The sequence below is a fragment of the Apium graveolens genome, chromosome 5 (genome assembly GCF_009905375.1).
Source record: "Apium graveolens cultivar Ventura chromosome 5, ASM990537v1, whole genome shotgun sequence".
Taxonomy (NCBI): Eukaryota; Viridiplantae; Streptophyta; class Magnoliopsida; order Apiales; family Apiaceae; genus Apium; species Apium graveolens.
Window position 1 is genome coordinate 14,246,257 of NC_133651.1, and position 23,625 is coordinate 14,269,881.

The window sequence follows — 23,625 nt, forward strand, 5'->3', positions numbered from 1 at the left end:
AAGGTCTACCGATTTCTAACCTCAGATTTTACGATCGATGTAATTTCAATTATTGTGGCATGATTGTAATGCTCGACGGATTTTTTGAATTTTGACTAAAAATCTTAAGTCGAGTCCATTTTTCGATTTCAGTGATGCAAAAGTGTAAATATATTACTCTCTCAGTCCCGGCCAATTGTTATCGTTTGTGGGAGAGTGTTCGGCACGTATTTTAAGATGAATATAAAGTATAGTTCTATAACTTTTTTTAATTTTTTTTTTCTGAATAAAAATAGAATGTTTAAATTTTTATTCAGAAAAAGAATTTTTTCAAAAAAAATTATAGAACTATACTTTCTGTTCATCTTAAAATGTGTGTCAGACACTATCTTAGAAACGATAATAATTGGGAGGGACGGAGGGAGTAATTGTGTAACTAATGCTATTTTTATTTTATTTTTTTCAAGGTGTTTTAGCCATTCCTGAATTTTTCTCAATTAAAATTTTCCGGTGATCAGATTTTTTCAAATAAGATTTTGACGGCCGTTCAAAATTTTTTTAACGGAGAGGCCTAATCAGGTAAAATTTGAAAATTAAATAATGTGAAAATACGAAATCATTTTTTAGGGTCCAACAATAAAACAGCCATTATCGTGGGATGATTTAATTTATTCTCTCATATTTTATTTGATAACTAAGTTTGGAAAAAAGGGTACAGTAATATTAATAACCCCAAAATTATATGAGTATGTACAAGAGCCCGGTTAGATAGCTCAAACAGTAAAGGTCTTATTCTATGTCATCCCAGATCCTGGGTTTGATCTTGCCTCATTGTCGAGAACCGATACTCATTTATAAGGCTATATGCCAAAATTAGTAAAAAAAAAAATATGAGTCTGTATAATGTATGTCTCCGATTCTAGGGCGTGCACGATGAAGGGGAAAATGGAAGGAGAAGACTCGAGGAGAGAAGCTGCAATTGCATCATCTCCCTCTTTACGTCCCGATTTCAAGCCCAGCAACCCCAAAATCACTCAATCTCAGCTTGCTAAATTTCAAGTAATTACTCAATTGCCCTCCTAATTTTAAGTTTATAATATTTATCAATTACTAGTCATTTCTAAGTAGCAATGCTTAATATGATTAACGTCTGGAATTGAGTTTATTAATTGAGCGCGCTCTCTTGCATAATTGGGGATGTTTTAGGAAATTTAGGTTGCAAAGTGTTTGATATTAGCGTGATATACAGAAATAATGATTGTAAAGATGCAGAAATAAATATGATAAACAATTATGTATTTAATACGTTGTTGCTGTACAGAATTACAGCTGGGCTAAGACATTTTTCGGGTTTTACATTTATCATACTAAGTTTTTCGATACGTTTTAGCTTATTGTTGCAATCAAGAGGTGATAGGAGTTTACTCTTTCTGTTAGAAATCTGACCCTTGGGGGAGGGGCTAGGAGTAATGATGATCAATTACATTTTGGTGTATGTTTCTCGTTTTTAAATAGGGCCGTGTTGTTGTTTTTGGGAAGATTCTGGCAATGCTGTACCGTTTTTTCGGCTAGGGTTTGCTTAAGTTATGTTTTGGCGTCTGAACTCTTTTTTGTGTAATAGGAGCTTCACAGGAGGCGTTTGCAACTAAAATCAAAACCAAAGACTAAGAAAAAATCAAAAGGTTTGTTGTAATTAAATTTTTATTGATTATATTGTACAGTCTATTTTGCATGAATGCTCATATGATTGACGGGGTCGTTTAATTCAGGGAAAGACCACTCTGTCAAAGAAAGTGCAGATGATTTGATTGAGCATTCTTGTGTTTCCATTTCTATAGACGACAATCTCAAGAGTGTTTCCCCGCAGCAACAGGATTTTCGAAAAGAACCAGCAATACAGAAGCACAGGAAGCTACATTGGGGGTAAAAGTTATATTCAAAATATTGTTTTAGCATTCTGGATATTATAATGTTTCAATCTTCCTGAGTTGATTTGCATAACCTTTGTTTCACCAAATCCAGTGCTTAGTATCGTTAAGTCACAATTTATAGTTCATTGTTTGGTTTTCTAATTCTTTTTTCTTTGGTATTGATATTACTGTAGACTTGACACAAAGGAAAGATGGGAGAGGAAATCCAATATGTAGCTCCATCTCCTCTTTGGCGCAATGCAGATTTGCTTGGACATTTGAACACGTTGAAATAGGTCTCTTTTGCCTCCTGGCCCCAGAGCTCTCCCAAAAGTATTACAAGACGGCATTATCAATGTTACCGTTATGTCATGGGGAATCTGGATATACGTATAAATAGAAAGTGGGAGTTGAGTGTTTGAGTACACTGCACTACTGCAGCTATTTGAGTTCAGGAAAATGTAACTTTATCTTGTACATCACCATGGATGTGTATATGTGATGGATTTGATAGTCGTTGGATCCATTTGATTTATGGTCAGTACCATTTTCTACAGCAAAATCTTTTAATATCGAGAGTAAGCAAGCAATTTACACAATCGCCCGCAGCACTTTAAGAATCATTTATTTAATTATATAAATTAATGTTAAATCATGACTACAATTTGGGCCACATATTCAGCAGAGACGAGGAGCCTGGGAGCAAACCAAGGTGCCGCACAACCTGTATGTGTTTGCAGTTTGTGCATCCTAATCATACTGCTGGGTTGAGATCACGTTCAATCTCCTACTAAAATCCAGTCTTTAGCCTCTACAACCTTACGAGGCTATATGCAAGACATCGCACACAGACTGAAGCAAATCCTAGATATGCCTTGCTAATCCCAAACTTGTTTACAACACTCAAGAAGTAGAGGCCTATGACAAAGTTGGATACCTGTTCAAAAGAGGGAGCAAGAAATCATGTATGAGACCTTTTGCACGAGAAATTTAATAATATGCGCTTGATGAGTAAGACGATGGGGGCTGCAACACATAGTACTATTAAGTCGCAGTGCCTTTGGAATGCCATGTATGCCCTTGGATATGTGAAGTGAACTGGTGCAAGTCTATGCACGAATTTGTGTAATAGCAATACCTAGATATTGAAGTTTTTGTGTATACCTACCCAGTGCATGCCTAATGACAAGGCAACTGTTTTTGCTCTAATCCGGGAGGCAAATGTCTCCTCAAGTATTAGAGCAGGTCCAGGACCAGCACCAAGAGAGAAGGACAACACATACCTAAAGCGAAAAAAGGAACAATTTATAACATTTCATAGAAAAAAGGCCTCAAGGAAAGTGATAAAAGCAGTATACAACTCACAGAACAGTCCCAACAACAGAAAGTGTGCTGGAATAGGGCGCGAGAACATCCCAGGAAAAGGAGATTGACAGTAGCAGCACCGAAGCAACCTTCATAAACATTAAGAATTTGCTTAATTTGCGTTGCATTAATACAAGATATCATCTATGGTGTAAAAATCTATAAAAATACGAGACAAGGGTAGTTCATCTCATCTACAGTTTGACAGTTGCTTAAGATACTGAGCCATGACAGTGCATAATATGAGAAAGAGGAACAAAAATTGTGGCAGTGATCATCAATAAAACTCAACCGTCCATTATAGGCTGGAAAAAAAAGGGATTTCCATTACCAATGTATTCAGACTTGTCTTAGTAATATTCATCCTCCACCTGCAGTATTATAAATGAAACACCCTATGTGATATTTTTAGGAGTTCTTAGGCTTAACAAAATTTGTTTGTGCAAGTCTATGAGATACATGCCTACAAGAACGAAATGTAGTTGTACGCTACAATACCATTCCCGCGAAGCTTATCACAAGTAGACTCTTCCTTCCTTGCTTGTCCATCGTAGAAGATGCTACAGTCGTGCCTGCAACATAATTGCAAACCAATCACTTCAACTATTAAAAGATACTATGAACTTGCATAACTAAAAACATTTGATGTCCCAACCAGAGCACTGGCAACATAAGAGACTTTACCAGCACTGCAGAAAACAGAAGCTGAGTAATATACAACAGCGTTTATGCCAGCCAACTGTTTGAACAGGAAGAGTGCAGCACCAATATTGACAACTGCACTGAAAATTGTATCGATCAAAAATCATAATGTTCTATTCTATTATCTAGGACTCTAATTAAGTTCTATTCTATTATTTCCTCCAAGTTTTGATCTGTAACCTTCCATTTTTTGAATTTGTACCTTTCCAGTACCGGCTACTGAATAGATTAGACCAGCTAGCTTCTGGTTTTGTAGAACCTTGATTATAGGCATCCAAATCATTCATAACTTCCGCGACTCTTTCTTTTCCATATAGTGTTTTTACAGCAACTTTTGCTGCAGAAATCTTTCCTTGCTGCAATGTCAAAGGAATGTGAGTCAACATTTCAGTCATCTAAATAGAATCCAGCAAACATGTAAAGACACCTGAATATATCCTTAACATTTCATTTTAAAAGAACACTTGTCGAAACTTTGTAAATAAAAACCTGATAGAGCCAGCGCGGACTTTCTGGAGAAACTGCCATACCTACTGCCAATAGGACAGAAGGGATGGCTGCAATCCCAAACATAGTCCTCCACCTGACCCAAGAAAACAAAGAATCATAATTTTTACATAAGAAGAAATATTTCAATAGCTGGGCTATATCAGTGTTTAATTACATAATGTCTCAACACAATCAGTCAGCTAACAAAATATTTCCTCCCTGAAATTTAAATGTGCATCAGGAAATACCATAGAGGGTTTGACGTTAATGGCACTCCAGCCACCAGTGCTGCAAGAATTCCAACACAAATAAACAGTTGGTTGATTGATCCCATAGTGCTGCGCATTTCACTTGGTGATATCTGACCCCAATATTGACAAATCAATATAAAAATAAAATCATAGATACAATACAACTATAAAATTGTGCTCAGATGTTACGACCTCAGATATGTATAGTGGCACAATGATATATGAGATGCCAATACCAATTCCAGCAAGTAAGCGGCCGATTATCATTGTCTGAACACTCTGAGCCGTGGCACTGGAAAATTAGGACCCATCTATGACTAATGATTAACAATAAGGATAAGATGCACATTAGCGGAAAAACAGACCATAGGAATGCTCCAACTGCAAGCGGGATTGCATCTAATTGAAAGGTCTTTGTTCTGCCAAATTTGTCAGCCAATGCTCGTCCAGTAAATGAGCCAACAGTGGCACCAGCAAGAAGTGCGCTGACAACCCATCCTATTTGTTAAATCACACCATGAATACCGAAATCTTATCCGTTAATAATGATAATTTTACTTGATATATAGCAAATGCTCATATTTGACTTGGAGAGAGCATGTCTTAACAGGACTAATACAGAGAGCATGAATCTCATCAGAACCCAATGGAGACTTACCTTGTAATACATCGTTTTCGGCAATTTTAAGATCCTTGGAAAGGTATTCGAGAGCGCCATTGACTACCCTGAAGTTTATGTACAGGAATTTCTTAGAGAAACTTATGCTCGTTGATTTGAAATCAATAAAATTGGGTTTAAAAATTAACACGAATCAATGAACTCAGGCTATATAGTAAATGTAAACAAACAGTTTGTAGACAACTTATGTTCTTCCAATTTTATTTTTATTTTAGAATCAATAGAAGGTATGGAGTTATTACGCTAAATGATATCCAAATAAAATGGCTCCCAAACAAGCAATACCAACATAAAGCAGTACTGAACCAGCAGATTTTCCATGTAATTTTGTGGGAGCAACATCATCAAATTTTTCCTCTACAACTGGAAATTTGACAACTAGTTAGCCTGCAGCTGGAGAATTCAAGAATCAAACCATAAAAGTAAAATTTTCTGGAAAACAAGAGAAATGTGATTCTCACAGTAACAATATCAAGCGCATTGAAGCACTACATCGGATTCAATCAACAACCATAGAGTGTTACTCCCTCTGTCTCATCCAATTCTATACAGTTTTGTTCGGTGCTCGACACACATTTTAAGGTGAATATAAAGTATACTTCCGTAATTTATTTTTAAAATTTTATTTTTTTGTATTAAAATTTAAACATCAAATTTTTATTCAGAAGAAGAATAATTCAAAACTACTTACGGAACTATACTTTAGAGGAGCATTAAAATGCGTGCCGAGCCCCGTACAATCTAGGGGGACAGAGGGAGTATCTAATAGTCCTAATTCGCCAAACCAAATAAAAAACAAACTGTATCCTGCTCGTGAAGAAAAAATCTATAGTAAAGTAAAAATAAGCATTAAGCAGGTATGAATGATGAACAAGAAGCAGTCGAAAAAAAGGAAGAAACCTGCAGCTTGAGGCTTGATTGATCTGGGCTTGACCCATGCAGTGAACAAACTCGGAACACAGTTAATGTCAGGGCGCATAGAAACTGATTGAAGGCGCAATCCAAGTACAGAGCTTTTCCTACTTGAATCTGCATAAACTCCAACCTCAAACCTCACATTTCTTTTCACATCAACACTTAATGCCTGCATTTTCACAAATTTTCCTGACAAAACACATGCACACTAATATATATATAAACGAATAAATATCATTTACACTAATGAAAACTAACTTGCATGATATGCAACTGATAATTAGGAGCTAGGAACGATTGAAACTAAATTGATTAATTAAGTGAGCAAACATAGGAGTGTCGTGTTCTCGTTCTCGTTAACTCAGCTACCTAGCACGGCCGTACGGGACAGTACAAAAGTGTTGAAGTTAAATATATTTGTAGTTAATATTAGGAACAGGAAAAATACCAAAATGGTATGATAACAAGAGATAGAATGTCAAGCCAATATCTAATTATCCGTCGTTATAATTTTAAGGAAGATGCAAAATTTGATAAAATTCTTCCTCTGCACATATCTTAAAGTTGTAAAAAAATTGTTAATTCTACCGGAAATTCGGACAAACGTACTAAGGTTAAACATTATCCAAAAACTTTTTTTGGGTTGAAAGTCCAACCTTTGTGACAAAAAGTCTATGTAGTGACATGTCTTATATCTCTTTTCCCTTTTAAGCAACTAGGTACCTTTGTTTGCGCGGTTCGCTATCTAGCCAAAAAAATTATTATTTTATTATTTATTACGATTAGCGTTAAATAAATTAGTTTATCATTTTTTTTATGATCTGAATATTTTATTTTTCGATGAAAATTAAGGTGTCGAGTTTAGAAAAATGTCTCTCAAATAATATTGTCACGAATAGTTTTAATATGATGTTAGTTAAATTTTTTGTTGAAAATGTATTTAGCCTCAAATTTTACAATCATGCATTTGATAAATCCATATAATACTTAAACGCACAACAAACATTCTACGATCCAACTTGTACTTATAGTACTAAAGTTTTCTTTTTGGTTCTTGTGTGTATATGAAAATCGAACGCTTAGATGTTACACAATTCATCAATGTTCTTGATTCTTATAATGAAGATAATGATGTTCTGGTAATAAAAATTTACCTACATATTCTTTTATTCTCAAACAGTACTCTAACTTGATAGTAAAAGTTTGTAATATTTATATTTTTTATAATGAATAGATAGACAAATACTTTTCATTTAGTTTAAAATTTTCATATTTTTTATAATGAATAAATAAACAAAAATAATTATTGTGAGAAATAATCATAGAAAAACACTAATACGTTGTATTCCGTAAAAAATATAAATCCCAAATTTTGATCAAAGTGCTTATGCAAGACAATTGACACAACTCCCCTATATTAGGCGTTCGCCCAAAAAAATTGATTTTTTTCATTTTCAACCACAAATACAACTACATAATATCACTTATATCATAAATGAAGATAATATGGTTATTGAGATTGTTTATTCTATTACTTCCTTATAATATAATCAGATGAGATTTTTGCATATATTTCTTTCTCAATATTTTTGAAATTAAAATAAAATCAAAATAATTATTTTTGGGGAAAAATATAAATATTTTAAAATTTTGAATGAAGTTTGTATTATAATATGAAATATTTAAAGGTAAACCAATCTAAAAATATATCATAATTAAGATAATTTATTATATATTTTCTACATTAAAAATGATAAATATATGTATAATTCTTTATATAATTTAAATAAAAAAACATGTATTGTGTGATTTATTAACCCAACTTTTGAATTAAGTAAGATTCAAAAAAATACAGTAACTATGACTTTTTAAATATAATTATTTTCGGAAAAAATATAAATTATTTTAAAATTTTGAATGAAGTTTAGAATATAATATGAAACATTTAAAGATAAACCAAGTCCCGTTTATTTTTATTCTAAAATTTTGTAAATATTTAATACATCTAATTAAGTTTCAATTAAGTTTTGAATGATATGAATCAATTATTAACATTTAAAATCAATTTAAAATGTTTAACCACTGTATTATTAACAAAAATATTTATTTTAAACTATATTCGAATTACCAGGTTTAGAACATGTCTTGATCTATTTTTTTAAAAAAAATCTGACTTTGATGATGAAGCCCCTGGACCAGTCAACTTTGATGGTAGTGGTTTCACTTAGGTTTGGGCCAGTTGAACCTCATGCCTCAGATGTATCCTTGCAGTTTTAGTTATGTAGTCTGCGTAGTTATAGTAGGTCGCTCTAGTCTGCTAGACATAGGTTGTAACTTTAGTTGGTTGTTGAAATGAGACTTGTTGTTGTTTGGTTTTCGGCTTGTGTGCCTTTAATAATATCCCTACTTATAAAAAAATATTTATTGTATTGCAAACTCTTTCATTGTCCAAGCTGCTACAATCAGCTTGATGTCAATACCCCAAAAAAACTCATCTCATATTTCAGTGAATGGTTAAGTATATATCAGTATGGCCATGATTGATCCTGTTGAAAGGAATATGTCCTAAGTCCAATCATGTATTAGGATTTAGGAATAACTTTTATGTAATCTGTTTTGATTTCATTGATATTAATAAAAGACTTGTTTTGTTTTTATTACGGGCTTTATCTATTTAAGTGTTTAAATAAGATATATCATAGTTTAGAGTAAAGCTTTTTATGGATTATGATGAGATCATAATAGTGAGACCTAAAAAGACGATAACTCTAAACTTAAATAGTTCATGGTCATAGGATTACTAACTGGTAATTAATAATCCGAAAAGATCGGTACATACTATGCTTGCTTCATTATGAAGGATGTCTGTTCTCATAGATATTTGTGTGGTGACACTATAGCTAGTATGTAGGTGCTTATTATAGAATAAGTTCACTGAACATTACTCGCACAACTGAACAACTGATGGAGTTCACTCACGTGTCAGCAGTTGTTCACATAGTGATAGTTGTACAAGTATCCTTAGACTTGAGGTCATCATAGTCATCTTGTGTACACTGAACTATGCTTTGGTTTAGTTCTTAGTCTCTAGGGACAATTATTAGGGCTCTTCTGGGTATAGGAATTTGTACACGAAGATAGTGTATGATCAATAAAGGATCTACCCCTTCCAGTGAAGGAAGCGAATGTTCAAGGCTGATCCACTGATGCTAGTTCAGGAATCTCTGGCCAGAGTGAATGAAATTAGAAAGGAGTTTCTAATTTGCATAGAACTACGCATAGTAAATGGTAAGAAAGTGGTTAAATTAGATAGGCTTGACACGAGATTCATGCCTTGTATTTAATCGGGACATTGTAGGGTAGAAGGAGTTTATTGTACGGTAACTATTCACTGAATAGGTTCTTGGTATTCTAAGCAGTGAATTCATATTATCCGGATAGCCGCGATATGCTGAGAAGTATCCCTCACGATGTAGAATAAATGTGATTAATTAATTAATCATATTTAATAAATTAGAGAATTTATATAAATAATGATAAAATAGTTTTATTATTTATTTCTACTACCGGCTTAATATTGAACCTACATGGTCACACCATAAAAAGAGAATGATTTAATGGTGGAGGAATTAATTAATAATGGCTAATAATTATTTATTTGTGAAATAAATAATTAATTGGCAAATTTAATAATTGATTAAATGAGATTTAATTGATTATAAATTAATTAAGAAAAGTTCTTAATATTATTAATTAAGAATTTAATTTTTGGAAATTAAATCAAGAGAGATAATTATTTCTAAAGTGTTTAGAAAAAGGATTAGTAATTAAAAGGTGTTTTAATTATTAATGAGAATAATAAATGGGATAATAATAATAATATTTATGAGAAAATTTCAACTGAAAATTTTGCCTATAAATACACTATTATAGACCCTATTTTATTCTAACCCACACAAAACCCAAAAAGTTTGGAAAACCCAATTCTCTCCACCTTCTTCCTCCTCCTTAACGTCGTTTTCTTGGTGGATACCGGTGGAGTGCTTCACACTTGAGGAGCAACTGCTAAGGATCTCTGATCGTTGTCTCCGAATTATTTTAAGAGGTTAGATTCAATCCCTCGAATTTTTATTCACGATTTATATGCTTTTATTTGGATTTTGTATGTGTAAAAGTGTTTTGTCATGCCCCCGCTGCGTTAAAAATCCAACAATGGTATCAGAGCACAGGTTGTATGCATATAGATCTGTGGTAAAAATTTCAGAATTTTATGTGCTTGTATGAATTAATTATGATTTTTTCAAGTTATATCATGGATTAATTTTGTCTGATGAGAAATCGTTTCTCAGAATAATTTTGATTGTTGATCTGGATTCTACAAGTGTTGTAGATCGTCTGGGTATTTTTTTCATAATTTTAGGATGTATAGATTTTTTATTATGAATTTTTGAAGTTCTTGTAATTAAAATTCGTAATTAAATAAATCTTATATATATATGAATTGTATGTATATATCTGTATCTGCTGTGCTGGTTTGTATTTGCTGTCTGTGATTGCACGGGAGAAAGAGACAGAGAAAGTCAGATCAGGCGGCGGCACGGTTTCCGAGAGAAAAGGCGGCGGCTGCTGCAGAAAATAAAAAATAAAAAATAAAATAAAATAGGGGTGTCATGCATTCCGGGAATGCGTTACACATCTGTGGCGCATTCACGAAATGCGTTACACCCTTTAATGGCTTAAAAGGGGTATAACGCATCACCGGAATGCGTTACAGGGCTTGTAACGTGTTCCTGTAATGCGTTACAGCCCGTCTGTTGATTTTAAAATTGATTTTCTGGGAGTTTCGTAACTCCGTTTTGGACGTGCAATATACCGTTGGATTCGTTTTTCCGAGACGGATCTAATGGAGTGATCAATTTTAGTTTATATAAAAGTTTTGAACTATTTATATTCCATGAAGTGTTTTAAAGCTGTTTTTGATCGTTTGAATTGATTTTAAATGCTTCATGTGATACATAGAGATGTATAATGCTTAGTTCTATGTGCTAGATGATATAACATGACTACCTTGATGTTTATTCATGTTGATATATGTGATATATGCTTATTTTATCATGCGATGATAGATTTAGGTGAACTTAAATGAACATAAGGCGTTTGTTAGACAACCTAGTATAGTGAAATTGTTTCATAACCTTAAGAATAATATTATGAATACAATCATGAGATTCTTGTGTTTATGAAACACGTAATTGAATATGAATTTTTGATATGAGAGAAAGGATGATTCTGTCAACAACAGATTTCTATCTGTAAGAAAGGGTTATTAAGTGACGCCTCTTGACAATGCTCCACCCGATCTGGGAATCATCTGATTATTGATTATTGATTTGAAATATTTAATTTAAAAGGAAGAATCTCTTTATAATACGATTATGATTGTAACGTAATATAATCCCTCTAAAATTAAATAATATCAAGTAGTAATTGGCCAATGATACAACGGGCTTGTGTCGGTCATAGCCTTCCAACATGATAGAAAAGTAGTTCTTATTTTTGAATCATTGTCGGTTCGTGCTACAACCGAGGGCTTTGATTTCGAAATAAGAAATACTTGTCTATTACATAGAGATGTGTACATTGAATAAGAATCTAAAGGTCGGTACGTGCTACAGTCGTGGGCCTTTGGGGACTGATTCAACTGTACGAAATGTTGGGTTAGACTTGATTTAGAATATTGAGTTTGTCGTGCTACAGCCGAGACTTAATTATTCAAGAGGCTAAAGTTTGATTAGGGAATAACATAAGATGTAATTGACAAGAGTTGTCTGCCTATTGAACATTGCATGGCGGTTCGTGCTACAGCCGGGGTTGTGTAATGGAATGTAGGATCCCTATTCCCACTAGCATTATGAATGCTTAATTTTTTCACGTAGGGGGTTGAATAAATTAGGAAAACTAGTGGGAGTCACTTATGAATAAAGACCCGATTCATATAGTGTTTTGAAATGAAATCGAATATTTGCTAAGTGTTGTTATGTGTTTATCATTTACAGATTTACAATATACATTATGTCTTCTGCACTATCACTCAGGAGCATACTAGATGCTCACAAATTGACTGGTCCTAATTATGCTGACTGGCTTCGAAACTTGAGAATTGTTCTCAGGATTGAGAAGCTGGAATACGTGATTGACTCACCTAAGCCTACTGAACCTGTAAGTGATGCACATAATGATAAACATGTTGTGTATCGTAAGTGGATAGATGATGCAAATGTTGCTCAATGCATCATGCTAGCTTCCATGAACATTGAGCTACAGAAGCAACATGAGCATATGGATGCTCACACTATCCTCATGCATCTACAAGAGTTGTATGATGTGGCGGGGAGGACAGCTCGATATGAGATATCGAAGGAGTTGTTCGGTTGTAGGATGTCTGAGGGATCATCTGTGAATGACCATGTACTTAAGATGATCAATTTGATTGAACGTTTTGGACAACTTGGTTTTGCCATGGATGGGGAGCTGAGCCAAGACTTGGTCTTGCAATCGCTTCCGAGTTCGTTCTCGCAGTTTGTTGTGAACTTTCACATGAATAAGTTGGATGTCAACCTGCCTGAACTCCACAACATGTTGAAGACTGCGGAATCGAATTTTCCCCCTAAGAAGAGTTATGTTCTTCTAATTGGTGAAGGTTCCAATCCTAAGAAAAGGAAGAGGAACTCTTCCAAGAAGAAGAAAGTAGGTGAGAAAATTCCGGTTCCACCAAAAGCTGAAGACCCCAAGAGCAAAGTTGTTTGCTTTTACTGTAACAAGGTGGGGCACTGGAAGAGTAACTGCAAGGTTTACCTTGCAGAATTGAAGAAGAAGAAGAAGGGTAGTGAGACTACCGCTTCTGATTCAGGTATGTTCATGATTGAAGTGAATATATCATTAAATTAAATTTCTACTTGGGTATTCGATACCGCCTGTGGTTCTCATATCTGCAATTGTTGCAGGGACCAAGGAGAAGTAGGACTCTTGAGGAAGAGGAGGTGATTCTATTGATGGGAAATGGAGCAAGAGTTGCTGCTGAAGATGTAGAATCATTTCATTTACATATGCCTACGGGCAAGACTATTGTTTTTAAAATAATTGTTATTTTGTTCCCTCGATTGTGAGGAATATTATTCCCATGTTAGACTTGGCTGAATTTTCATTTATTATTGAGAATAATGAATGTTCTATTCTTAGAGATATTATTCTTTATGGACGTGGTGCTTTAAATAATGGTCTGTATATATGTGACATAATTTACTTCAGATTGAACAAACTAATAAAAGAAAAGGGATGATGAAAATCTCACTTTAAAGTGGCATTGCAGTCTCCATTTAGTAGACATGGAGAGAGGGCTGCAAATTTGCTAGGAATGGTACACACAGATGTATGTGGACCAATGTCTAAGCAAGCCATGGGTGGATTTTCATACTTCATTACTTTCATAGATGATAGATCTAGATTCGGATATGTGTTTGATGAAACACAAGTCTGAGGCCTTTGAAAAGTTCAAAGAATAGAAGTATGAAGTGGAGAAACAACCAAATATAGTATTATAACTCTTCGATCAAATCGAGGTGGTGAATACTTTAATGGAGTGTTTCTAGATTATCTCAAAGTAAATGGTATAGTCTCTCAGTGGACTCCTCCAGATTGGTATCTGAAAGGAGAAATCGAACTTTGTTAGACATAGTTCGGTCCATGATGAGCTATGCAAATCTTCCAGTATTCCTATGGGGTTATGCATTGGAAACCTCAGCATATTTACTGAATATGGTGCCTTCCAAAATCTGTTCCTCAAACTTCGTATGAGATATGGAAAGAAAGGAAACCGAGTCTTAAACACGTTAAGATTTGGGGATGTCCAGCTTATGTCAAAAAAAGTTAACCCAGATAAGCTGGAATATCGATCCGGAAAATATAGTTTTGTGGGATATCCTAAAGAGACTTTAGGGTATTACTTTTGCACCGATCATCGGGTGTTTGTCTCCAGACATGCTACCTTCTTGGAAAAGGAGTTTATCCTTGAAGGAAACAGTGGGAGCAAAATTGAACTTGATGAAGTTCAAGAAGCACAAACTACTACGGATCAAGTGGAAACACCTGTTCTGACTGAACAACCTTTTGTGGAACAGCCCATTCATAGATCAGGGAGAGTGTCTCGCCAACCTGAGAGGTAATATGGCCTTGTCATTGAGAATGACAATGAGTTGTCGATCATTAATGATGACGACCCTGTGACCTATAATGAGGCTATGAGTAGTGTTGACTCAGAGAAATGGCATATTGCCATGAAATCCAGAATGGAATCTATGTATACGATATACAAAAGATAGATTATAGCAGATGGCCAGGTGGAGACCTTTAAGGCCAGGCTTTTGGGAAAAGGATTCAAACAAAGGCAATGGATTGACTTTGATGAAACCTTTTACCTGTAGCCCTGTTAAAATCAGTTCGGATTTTGCTTGCGAATGCTGCTTACTACGACTATGTGATCTAACAAATAGCCAGATGGTTTTCTTTTCAAGGGAAATGAAAACCTAGTGTGTAAGCTGCTGCGAACCATATGTGGTTTAAAGCAGGCTTCTCGAAAGATGGAACATTCATTTTGATGAGACAATCAAAGAGTTTGATTTTATCAAAAAAACAAAGATGAACCATGGGTCTACAAAAGGGTTAGTGGGAGCGCGATAACGTTTCTTGTATTGTATTGAATTAGAGTTGACACATATAACAACATAGCAGGCCCACTCACAAAGCTACTTTATGAAAGTCACTTTGATCGTCATAAAGACAAGATGGGTATTAGATACCAGAGTGATTGACTTTAGTACAAGTGGGAGATTGAAAGGAATATGTCCTAAGTCCAATCATGTATTAGGATTTAGGAATAACTTTTATGTAATCTGTTTTGATTTCATTGATATTAATAAAAGACTTGTTTTATTTGTATTACGGGCTTTATCTATTTAAGTGTTTAAATAAGATATACCATAGTTTAGAGTAAAGCTTTTTATGGATTATGATGAGATCATAATAGTGAGACCTAAAAAGATGATAACTCTAAACTTAAATAGTTCTCGGTCATAGGATTACTAATTGGTAATTAATAATCCAAAAAGATCGGTACATACTATGCTTGCTTCATTATGAAGGATGTCTGTTCTCATAGACATTTGTGTGGTGACACTATAGCTAGTATGTAGGTGCTTATTATAGAATAAGTTCACTGAACATGACTCGCACAGCTGAACAACTGATGGAGTTCACTCACGTGTCAGCAGTTGTTCACATAGTGATAGTTGTACAAGTATCCTTAGACTTGAGGTCATCATAGTCATCTTGTGTACACTGAACTATGCTTTGGTTTAGTTCTTAGTCTCCAGGGACAATTATTAGGGCTCTTCTGGGTATAGGAATTTGTACACGAATATAGTGTATGATCAATAAAGGATCTACCCCTTCCAGTGAAGGAAGCGAATGTTCAAGGCTGATCCACTTATGCTAGTTCAGGAATCTCTGGCCAGAGTGAATGAAATTAGAAAGGAGTTTCTAATTTGCATAGAACTACGCATAGTAAATGGTAAGCAAGTGGTTAAATTAGATAGGCTTGACACGAGATTCATACCTTGTATTTAATCGGGACATTGTAGGGTATAAGGAGTTTATTGTACGGTAACTATTCACTGAATAGGTTCTTGGTATTCTAAGCAGTGAATTCATATTATCCGGATAGCCGCGATATGCTGAGAAGTATCCCTCACGATGTAGAATAAATGTGATTAATTAATTAATCATATTTAATAAATTAGAGAATTTATATAAATAATGATAAAATAGTTTTATTATTTATTTCTACTACCGGCTTAATATTGAACCTACAGGGTCACACCATAAAAAGAGAATGATTTAATGGTGGAGGAATTAATTAATAATGGCTAATAATTATTTATTTGTGAAATAAATAATTAATTGGCAAATTCAATAATTGATTAAATGAGATTTAATTGATTATAAATTAATTAAGAAAAGTTCTTAATATTATTAATTAAGAATTTAATTTTTGGAAATTAAATCAAGAGAGAGAATTATTTCTAAAGTGTTTAGAAAAATGATTAGTAATTAAAAGGTGTTTTAATTATTAATGAGAATAATAAATGGGATAATAATAATAATATTTATGGGAAAATTTCAGCTGAAAATTTTGCCTATAAATACACTATTATAGACCCTATTTTATTCTAACCCACACAAAACCCAAAAAGTTTGGAAAACCCAATTCTCTCCACCTCCTTCCTCCTCCTTAACATCGTTTTCTTGGTGGATACCGGTGGAGTGCTTCACACTTGAGGAGCAACTGCTAAGGATCTCTGATCGTTGTCTCCGAATTATTTTAAAAGGTTAGATTCGATCCCTCGAATTTTTATTCACGATTTATATGCTTTTATTTGGATTTTGTATGTGTAAAAGTGTTTTGTCATGCCCCCGCTGCGTTAAAAATCCAACACCTGTAAATGCAACAAATATCAATAAGAGAGAGACATTTTAATCTCATCAAATAGGAAATAGGTCAATTTTACCTACACTCTTAAAAATAATGGTCACCTAACTTTGGAGACTATCAGGTTGTTAGACTGAAATCTCAAACATATCTCGAATGAGTTTTGTAAGAGAGTGATTATGAGTGACAATCCAGTCATTGAAGGCTTGGAAAGATCAGTACATGTAAAATCAACATGGATGTTATTACAAAAATAGTATATATTTCTTTGATTTCTCGTACAAATCTGGCATCTCCACAAACATTATTCAAAACTTTACCTTCAGAAGCCATCTCCGGCATATATTCCACTACTTCAGAAGTGGTAAAAACAACGGATATGTTACTGAGATGTTATTAAAAAAATGGTATATACTTCATTAGAGTGAATGAATGGTTTATATTAGATGCAAGGTCTACAAATTCATCCATACAAAATCTGTCAATGAGATTTGTGTATCAAAAGTTCCAAATCTTCAAAGATCTACCGACTGCAGCTTCAAATACTTCCTCTCTAACAACCAATCCATTAAACAATGAGCTGTAAGGTATTTTCTTGTGACCACATATGCTCGGAGAAATATTGAACATGTATCGTGCTGTAACTCTGCAACTTTATAAAAAGTACTAATTAGATATTTGAATGAAGATATAGTAAGAACAAACCCAACAATATATATACAATTGCGACTTCAAAATGATCAAGGCCAACTTCCCAGCAAACATAGTTTTCTCAATAGATATAAGCTCAATGGTATTCTGGCACTGCTAAACTTTATTTTACATGCCTAATTACCGTCAAGAAGCTGAAAGGGTTCATTGTTATCTACTCAGCCTTCACTACAACCCTTACTCAATTCTATTACAACATTTATCATATTTTTACAAATCAATGATATAACTCTTATTAGTCTCGCACTTCGCGAACCAAACCAAATCATCGCCTATTTAGAAAAAAAATACATAACTTCGAAATCGTCCAACATGAACCTCACTTTATTGTAATATTTTCATAATCACATATATATCTTCAATGATGGTTGAACTATTATAATGATAAAAAAACTCATCCAAACTAAAATTTCACCTCTTAGAAGAATTAATATCTCTTATTGATATCTTTTGATCCTCCACTTAAGTACTTCGTTTAAATTATAAAATATGGCAATTATAGTTAGATTTATGGGATGTCTGATGCCTCTACGTGTTTCTAAGTACTTCACTTTTTGATACATCTTAACTCATTTAAAAGACATGTACGATAAAACAAAATAAACTATTTTGCATCTAAAAAGGAATAATTTACTGCCTAAAGTTTAAAAAATATCATACATTTGTTGCTGCTGAAGGGACTCAGTTTAGTTGATCCTAATATTTTAGTTGATTGTATACTTGAATAGTTATCTTGCAGGAGGTTTTATCCCTCCAAGACCCATTTTAGCTGATAGTGATACTTACTGTAGAATAATCTAGCAATAGAATCAGAAATACATAAATCAACTTTAAAGCAAACCACACATACACCGTATATATCAATCGAAGAGCAGGGTCCAGGGGAAATCTAAAAGAGTATAGTGCTCTTTTTGCAAAGAATCCCAGCTTGAATATGGCAAAAATAGTAGCATTAAAAGCAGTCCAGTAGCATTAAACAGTAGAATTAGTAGTTTGCAGTAAAAGCCAACTGTGATATTAGTATTAATTTTAAACAAAGGTAATCTTAAGTCAAAAAAATGATGTAAGTTTAATTATAGAGGGTTGAGTTCTTATTATTTACAAAAAATAAAATATGAGGGTGCCTATTAAAATTAACTACAGTGTTTTTATTAATATTGTGGCTTATCTCAATTTTCCTTGTTCCAATGGTGAAAATATGAAGAGTGCTTTAAGAGCTTGTTGCAAGAGAATTAAAATCTGAAAATTCCTTATCTATGGTGCATGGAACAATGGTCGAGACAGGTAAGAGACTTAAAATTTGGTTGACATACAAATTTTTATAGTGTGTAGATATATATAGTGCATAGTTATGAGAGAAGCCTGACACCTAGACAGGAGATGCGACTATTAGAAGAACTTAATAAAAAATTCATACATTGTTATACATAAACCCGCTATTAGAAAAATCAAAATAACAGCAGATTATGAATGCCATTGCGTAGATATATACAAACCTCATATGTTGTAGTGCCACCAAAAGTTACAGCCTAATGTAGAGTTACCTTCTATATGACACCATCTGCAGATAAAATACATACAACCCTTGGACCATTTTGAAAAAATTCCCTTATTTTCGATGACATGTATTGAAATCACAGTAAAATAAAGTTTCAGCTATTTTGTTATGACATATGTAATGCTTGATATCGAGAGCATCTAGTTATGCACATGCAACAAAACTGACAATGCTGATAATATTTGGTCATGGATTGTAATTTTTTTTTCTCGCTATTAGCAATTGCAACTTTTAAAACCATCGATAATTTAAATGGAATACTCTCTCGGGCAACGCCTGTCTAATATATGCTAAAAAATCAATCAAAGATAAATCATAAATAAAGTTAAGATGTATAATTGTACCACAAAAAAAAAAATCAATCAACTAATTTATGCAAAAAATACAAATTCAAACATGTACCACTAACAAATACTAAAAATATGTAAAAGAACTATGTTCAAATCTATACATTGACTAAACCATGCATGATAACCTTGACTGATACCGTATTGATGTATTAATCAGCGATTCACACATTAAGCTTCTTTGCTATTTGTGTATAAGATTGAACTAATAGGTACTTGACAGTTCAGTTCAGATTATAAACAAAAGCACATGAAAGAAAATGCTAGCGAATTGATATTTTGCTCAAATTACCAAGACAGTTTATTTCACCAGCAGCATCACGGGTCCATATTAATTCTCAATATGTCTTATATATGTTCACACACCAAAAGATAATTAAAAAAACCAATACTACTTAAACATTCAGACATACATTTCAAGAAAAAACCTACAATATGACATCGTTCGACCCCTATAATAATGAGAATAATGTGAGGAAGACCTTCGTATATCTAGCCAGGCCAAAAAAAATCTTTTGGAGTCCTACTCAGCAGCAAGACCCCCAAGATCTATTCATAATTATCATTATTGAAGCAAGTAGATTTCTTTTTTAAGGTCCTGTAAATCAAAACAAATTAAAGTAAGTAACATATATATTATACACATATACATATATGAACATATATAAACACATAAATACAAAAATTAACCAAACTATCTTTAACCAAACTCCTTCAAAAATGGTCATTCAATTTCATGATGCTTCTGTGAACTTCCATACCAATCTTTGTAAAAGGGATGAAGTAGTAAAATGTAAGAAGTACTCGACATGTATATCGCATAACTATATTTTATATAACCTGAAAAACAGCATCGCACTGATACAAAAGCAGTAGCTCCATCGTTGATGATATATAAAGTACACCATGACTATGCTGCCATTTAGTGAAACACCGATAAGAAAAATAGAAAAGCACAAAATAAATAATCTCCAAACAACTTAATTCTAAAACAATTCATTCCTTTCTTAACAAAGAACAAATACACTAATTTGATCTCAATCTATAACAAATACCAAATACTAACTGATTCATATATTTGCACCATATTTTGACAACAAAATAGTAAGGCAAACACAACTGAAAGATATACACAAATAAAATAATTATTAAAACGTACGTACAACTTCAAAATTAAGGTCTTAACTTTACCCAAATTTTCTATCAATTATCCATACACGTAGAATCAGAATTCAAGAACATGCACCAAAATTATTCGTTGATGATAAAATTTGGTCATATTCACTTTTATTTTCTCATACCAAGAAATCTTTTTTAATTTTAATAATTGTAATTACGTAAACTCACACAAACAAATATTACCAATAAAAAGTGAAGAAGAAGATGGTGCCTTTCTATTTTTTTATGACATTTAACCAAACCCAACAGGTGTCCAGTTCATTCACCAGCACTATAAATTGATTCACTTTCTGCACTAATTAAAGAAAAATAAGTATTGTAATAGAATTAAGTAAATAACGAATTTGAAGGTTTTTCCAAATTAACATATATATAAATAAATACACACACGCACATACCTCAATTAACACTTTTTCAATGATTTAGGGTTCATCATCGTCTCTTATCTGCACAAATCAAAAAAATATGAGTAAACGAATATATACAAACATCAAAGCAGAAAATATGAAAAATTGAGATATATGGGAAAAAACGGAAATCAATTAAAAATAAGATAATGAATTGAAGGCGTGGATGAGTATTATAGAATCAAAAAGATACATAAGAATTCAAATTTTGAATTTTGATTGTGAGCGATGAAAAAATAGGTTGATTTCACGTGTAAATAGGATCGATCAATTAAGATCAGTTGAAATGATAATGGGTTAATGGGTTATAATGGATTTAAATGTAAAAGGTACATGGATATGTGTATAATATAAAGTTTTGTGTATAAAAAATAAAATGGATTATGGGTCATGGGTAAATTTCTGGATAAATCTTATATGCACAATAGTAGTCTTTAAAATTATATAGAATATAGAATCCTGATTAATTATCAAAAAAATATGTTACCTCTAATTTAATCCTAAAATACATGTAATAAAAAAATTAAATTGACTCATAATTTCCCTCTCTCTCAAAATAAGATTTTTGTGAATTGGGCATATCTTATGTTGCCCCAAAGAGAAAGAGTTACTTGCATAAATTATATTACTAATTTTTGTATAAAAACATTAGATTAGTATTAAAGAAAATAACTTTTCTTCTTTGCTCATCAAATATCATGCAAAAAGTTTATATTTTGAGGTACTTTTCACTAGGAAATTAAAGCCAGTCTTGTAACAAAATGGAGTTTGGAGAGTGGGTTATCGATGGGATGTCGGGGCCAGCTATAGTATCGGCGATCATGAAATGACCCGATATCCGTCCTCATAGCAACTAGCAACTAACAACATCAACATCCTCATTTTTATTTACCATCTCCCCCATTGCACTAGAATAATAGGGAAATTGTTAGAGCCCGAAAAGATATTACAAAATTATTCTTTAATGTGTTCTAAATCTTAATATTTCCTCCGTTCTTCTTATTTTTTTATAATTTGTAAAGATTGTCTGGTACGATATTTTAAGGTGTACATAAAATAAATTTTCATAATTTTAAAAAAAATCAGAATAAAAATTTTAAACATACATTTATTATTAAAATTCATAAAATCGTAAAAATAAGTACGGAAACTATATTTTATATGTACTTTAAAATTTAAAATACGTGTCGCACACTTTTTCCGGGACGTAAACAACGGAGAGGATTGGTGGGAGGAATTAAGAACTATCCACGGGATGGGATACTGGAGGAATAATCCGTGATTAATGCTAAACAAAAGAGGATCATTATCATAAAGTAAAAACTTCCAAATATGACCAAATCAAACCCTAAAAAATGATGCCAATTGGAATCTAATGCCTCTTTTCAACCCTTTCCGGATCCAACCCGGACCTACCTTTTTAATTACAACGTTACAATCTCTAAAATACCTTGTATACCCCGCCTCTCTCTCTAAATTATACAAGGACTCTCTCTCTGCTCTGTTTCTATTAGACCGTTGGAACCTCAAAAAACACACTTAAAAACCCTCACTACAATTTATTAAACATCTCTCTCTCTCTCTCTCTCTCTCTCTCTCTCTCTCTCTCTCTCTATTCAACAACAATGGCAGAACTAAAACACCATTATCTCGAACCCCAGTTCAATATGATCGACTCCACATCGCTATTTCTCTCCCAATTCAACTCTGATCAAAACTTGTTACAACTCAAAACAGAATCAATTTTCTTGGAAAGAGGGCCTAATTACAAAGCATACGCTGATCTCCGCGAATCAAAGCTCCGATCAAAGAACAAATCTCCACCATTAGATCAAGAACCTACACTAACTCCACCAAGAAAGCAAGTCAAGTTCCAGGGAAGTCTAATTCCAGGGCCTCCGAGGCGAAAAATATCCTCTGTTTTAGCTCAATCAGTGCCTGATTTTGCATCTGTTATGAGGAAGGAGAATAGGAAGCCAATGATGCCAATGGCACCGGTGATGGAGAAGGCAATGACACCGCCAGCAGCGTCGAGATCCGGGAAAATGTATGGAGTTGGAGCGAGATCATGTGGGAGTAAGTCGGTAAATTCGGGTGAGAAGAGGAATGGTGGAGGCCTAATGGGGAGGAAGAGTTATGCGAGTATGGAGGAGTTGAAAGGGTTGTCGAATGCAGCTGCGAATGCGATTAATAATGGTGGAGAAACCAGAGGAGGGAGGTTTGGGAGGACTATTTTGGGATATAAACGCTAAATCATACTTATCGAATTTATGATCATCTATATATAATTTTTTTTGGGGGGGGTTTGGGGGAGAGGATATGAAGATCGGACTTGAGTTTATTTCAATAGGATAGTTTTTGCTACTTGGCGTATATTTTGTTCTGTATTAGGAGAATGTGATAGACTTATAGGTATTGGCTTGAGTTTGATTGTTAATATTGCAAGATATTTGATTTGATTTTATCTTCTTTTATTGTAATCTCAATAAAATTATGATTTCTTTGATGATTTAAGTATTATGGATGTATTCTTTAGTAAGGTAATTGCTTGAATTGTTTGTAAGTTATAACAGGATCATGGTGATTTTGG

General features: G+C 33.3%; 3 protein-coding genes across 3 annotated transcripts; 2 read left to right on the forward strand and 1 right to left on the reverse strand.

Moving 5' to 3' along the window:
* The first annotated feature begins 834 nt into the window (after positions 1 to 834).
* LOC141723464 (uncharacterized) lies at positions 835 to 2,451 on the forward strand. Its single transcript, XM_074525282.1, has 4 exons — positions 835 to 1,038; positions 1,601 to 1,661; positions 1,749 to 1,902; positions 2,084 to 2,451. Exons 1-4 carry the CDS (start codon positions 883 to 885, stop codon positions 2,124 to 2,126), a joined length of 414 nt encoding a protein of 137 aa, XP_074381383.1. The 5' UTR covers positions 835 to 882; the 3' UTR covers positions 2,127 to 2,451.
* Positions 2,452 to 2,487: 36 nt separating this feature from the next.
* LOC141723463 (plastidic glucose transporter 4) lies at positions 2,488 to 6,834 on the reverse strand. Its single transcript, XM_074525281.1, has 13 exons — positions 6,276 to 6,834; positions 5,618 to 5,738; positions 5,355 to 5,422; positions 5,062 to 5,194; positions 4,889 to 4,988; positions 4,694 to 4,806; positions 4,446 to 4,539; positions 4,159 to 4,312; positions 3,939 to 4,031; positions 3,753 to 3,826; positions 3,255 to 3,343; positions 3,058 to 3,172; positions 2,488 to 2,826 (listed from the first exon to the last, which is right to left on the reverse strand). The coding sequence occupies exons 1-13, from the start codon at positions 6,463 to 6,465 to the stop codon at positions 2,701 to 2,703; spliced, it is 1,470 nt and encodes a 489-aa protein (XP_074381382.1). The 5' UTR covers positions 6,466 to 6,834; the 3' UTR covers positions 2,488 to 2,700.
* A 15,712-nt stretch (positions 6,835 to 22,546) lies between these two features.
* On the forward strand, positions 22,547 to 23,541 carry LOC141723469 (uncharacterized). The gene has a single exon (XM_074525287.1). It carries the CDS (start codon positions 22,661 to 22,663, stop codon positions 23,285 to 23,287), a length of 627 nt encoding a protein of 208 aa, XP_074381388.1. The 5' UTR covers positions 22,547 to 22,660; the 3' UTR covers positions 23,288 to 23,541.
* Positions 23,542 to 23,625: the final 84 nt, after the last annotated feature.